The sequence below is a fragment of the Loa loa genome (assembly GCF_000183805.2).
Source record: "Loa loa unplaced genomic scaffold supercont3.228, whole genome shotgun sequence".
NCBI lineage: Eukaryota > Metazoa > Nematoda > Chromadorea > Rhabditida > Onchocercidae > Loa > Loa loa.
This window is the reverse complement of record NW_018108408.1, coordinates 96720-100497: the sequence shown is the minus strand read 5'-3', so window position 1 is coordinate 100497 and position 3778 is coordinate 96720. Positions and strand designations below refer to the sequence as shown.

General features: G+C 25.6%; 1 protein-coding gene across 1 annotated transcript; it reads left to right on the top strand.

The window, feature by feature from the left end:
• Positions 1 to 383: 383 nt before the first annotated feature.
• On the top strand, positions 384 to 755 carry LOAG_13475 (hypothetical protein; the record flags this gene model as incomplete). Its single annotated transcript, XM_003148981.1, has 1 exon — positions 384 to 755. A coding segment is annotated over one exon (372 nt), but the record flags the coding sequence as incomplete, so codon positions are not given.
• Between the last annotated feature and the right edge of the window lie 3023 nt (positions 756 to 3778).

The following is a 3778-nucleotide window of genomic DNA, read 5'->3' as shown; positions in this document are numbered from 1 at the left end:
TAATAATAATAATAATAATAATAATAATAATAATAATAATAATAATAATAATAATAATAATAATAATAATAATAATAATAATAATAATAATAATAATAATAATAATAATAATAATAATAAGTAATAACAAATAATAATAAAAAAGGATTATGATAATGATAAGTATATATCTGTCATAAGTAAACAATCACTAATTTCCACTTTTCGTTTTTCGATTAATTTAATGAGATTTTTAAAATTTTCTAATTAGTTTTTCCCAGTAATTACATTGAAATATTTAATTCCGTCCCAAATTTTCTTAATGCAACTAATTAATTACTTCTGCAACTCGATATGTTAAGCCTCATTTAGGCCACATTCATAATCGATAACTATCATAATAGGGCCATAAGTATGGGATCATTTTAAAAAGGGCTTTGGCTTTGTATCCTTCCCTAACACACACACACACACACACACACACACACATACACACACGCATACACACACACATACACACACACACACACCGAGTGTACGCCCCGTACACATCTAGTACACACCCGTACACACCTCGTACACATCTAGTACATACTCATACATACCCAGTACAATCCCGTACATATCCAGTACACATACCGTACACAACTCCGCGCATACTCAGTACGTATCCCGTGCACACCCAGTGCACAGCCCACTACACACTCCGTACACGCACAGTACATCCTCGGTACACACCCAATACATATCCCGTACACATTTCTGATGATGAATGTGTTTGTGTTTGGTTAATCTCTGGAATTACTTGCTTGGACATAGCAATTAGTTAATTGATTTCTATTTGCATTCATCTGTTTGTGTAAGTAAATTAGAATAAGAGGCATAGATGCATGCATGCATGCATGCAGTTTGCAAACTTTTTTCTTGCTTGCCTTAAATGTCTTTCATTCTTTCTTTCTTTATTTCTTTCTTTATTCCTTTATTTCTTTCTTTCTTTATTCCTTTCTTTCTTTATTCCTTTCTTTCTTTATTCCTTTCTTTCTTTATTCCTTTCTTTCTTTATTCCTTTCTTTCTTCTCTTCATTACTTCTTTGAAATTAATTAAAATTTTTTAAATAATTATTAACCAAATAATAGATTTTATTCGCTTTTTTCTCTCCTTTTTTTTGCATAATTAATTAATTAATTTTTTTTAATGTAATTAATATCTGTGCAAATAATTTCATTCTCATCAAATTTCATAGTTCCTCTTTTTCTTGAAACTTTTCAAATAGGTATGTTACATTCTAGTCATGTCATTAGTGATCATAATCACGTGAACTAATCAATCAGGATCACGTAAACCACATGAAGTAATTGATCATAATTGCGTGAATTACGTCAAGTAATTGAAATCATAATCATTAATCATAATCCGTAAACTATATGAATTATAAATTTATTGCTGAAATTAGTAATAATTATCATATTTCTGTAACAGGTAAGGATTTTTTTTACTCATAATTCCAGGTAAATTTCATCTTATGAAGTGATTAGTATTCCCAACCGGAAATATACCATCATTTTTTTTTCTCTCTTTCTCTCTCTCTCTCCCTCTCATCTATTCATTTCCTTTTTTGTTACTTTTATTCTTTAATTAAAATGTAATTTCAACACATATAACATTTTGATATATAAATCAAATTTTAATAAATTTCGAAAATTTTAGAAAAAAAAGAAATTCGAATATATGCATCCATTGGAATGTAATGTGTAAATGTAAACAAACAGATAAACAAACAAATAAATAAATAAATAAACAAATAAACAAATGAATAAATGAACAAATAAGTAAATAAATAAATTTAAATATATTATGATTTTAATACATTTCAAATGTATTTTAACGTATTAAACATATATTTTATATTATATCAAATATGTTTTAAAATATATTTTAGTAAATGAAAGATTTTTTGAAGTTTTTTTTCCTTTTTTTTTTAGAATAAACAATTATTTGATTAAAAAATAAAATTTAATTATTTTTTCAAAATTGTTCAAACATGTTCATAATTATAATCATTTTATCATTTCTATATCAACTATTTATTCTTTTACTGAATAAATTCAATCAATATTTGAATACATCAACTTAGTAACATTTTATTTTTTAAAATTCTTTTTAAATTTTTTCCTAAATTTAAATTTTCATCTTTTTTTTTTTGTTTGGTTTATTTCTTTAATAATTTTTCTTGTGATAGTCACATTTTAAATTAATTGATGAAATTAATAAGTTTGATAAAGCTGATAGATTGGACAATTAGTTAGGATTGTTCAATGCAAGGATAAATTCATAAATGTTAATTTACATTCAAGTATTAATTGTTTGAAGCATAAAATAAGCATTCCAAATTCCTGATTTAAGTTTAAAACATTTTTGATATTAAATTTGATTATTCAATTTTACATTTTATTCATACTGTTATTGATCTTTGAATATCAGCTATTAATCTTTGGACATCAGGAAATCTTACTATTGCATTTCCTAGAAATAAATCATTTTTATTGAATTTATTTCACTTTAAAATTCAAAATTTCAATTAATTTGCATAAATTTCCCTATAGGAGCTTCTTTCTTTTTTTTTTCTTTAGTGAAGTAATCAATCATTTCCTTTTTTCCTTTTCAATGAAGCTGTCAAATGAGGTCACAAAATTAGTCTGTTATCAGTAATTCGCTAATCAATGTAACACACTGATTCATTTTGTCATCATTGTTATCAATTATCATACCCATCAATATCAATAATTAACAATTTCCATCATTTTTTTTCTTTAATTTCAGTACAGTAATCACTTATCGATCATTATTGTTTATTATTTTTAGTTATATCAATTGATTATTATCATTATCATTTATCAGATAACTCTTTGCTAGTGTTATCTTTTGAATCATTTCCATCAATTTCCTTTTCATATTAATCGACCCTCTTTTATAACATACATAAACAGACACGATACACACAGACACAGACATACACACACACGTACACATATACACATGGACACCCACGCAAATACACACGTATACGGACATGCGTGCAGACATGCACACACGGAGACATGCACACACACACACACACACACATGTACACACACGCACACACATCCATATTTTTTTATTCCAAACTTAATCGATCCTCTTTCGTAATATATACACACACAAACATACACTCACAGACACAAGTATACACAGACATACACAGACACATACACAGGTACACACATACATACACACACACACACACATACACACGTACACACTCACGGATACATGCAATTATATTCATAATATACATTATATGTGCATAATGTCCCTTCCTGAAGGTCATATCATCCGGTATTTTAACATATTTATTCTCTTCTCATCCATCCATTTCGATAACCTTTGACCCAAACTATTGCTTGTTTATTCGAATTTTTACACGCGAATTATTATTGTTAATTTTTTTTTTAGTTAAAAATTTTTTCTCTATATTGATATACTTTTCATTTCTTTACAACATTTTTCAAAATTTATTAAATTTTTTTCAAAAAAAATTTTTTTTTCGAAGAACGTTTCAATCTTATACTTTAACTTTTTCATATAGAAACATATTGTATTAAAATTTAATTACAGGATTAAATTAAAAGAAATCAAAGTGTATTATATTAAAATTTAATTACAGGATTAAATTAAAAGAAATCAAAGTGTATTATATTAAAAATTTAATTACAGGATTAAATTAAAAGAAATCAAAGTGTATTATATTAAAATTTAATT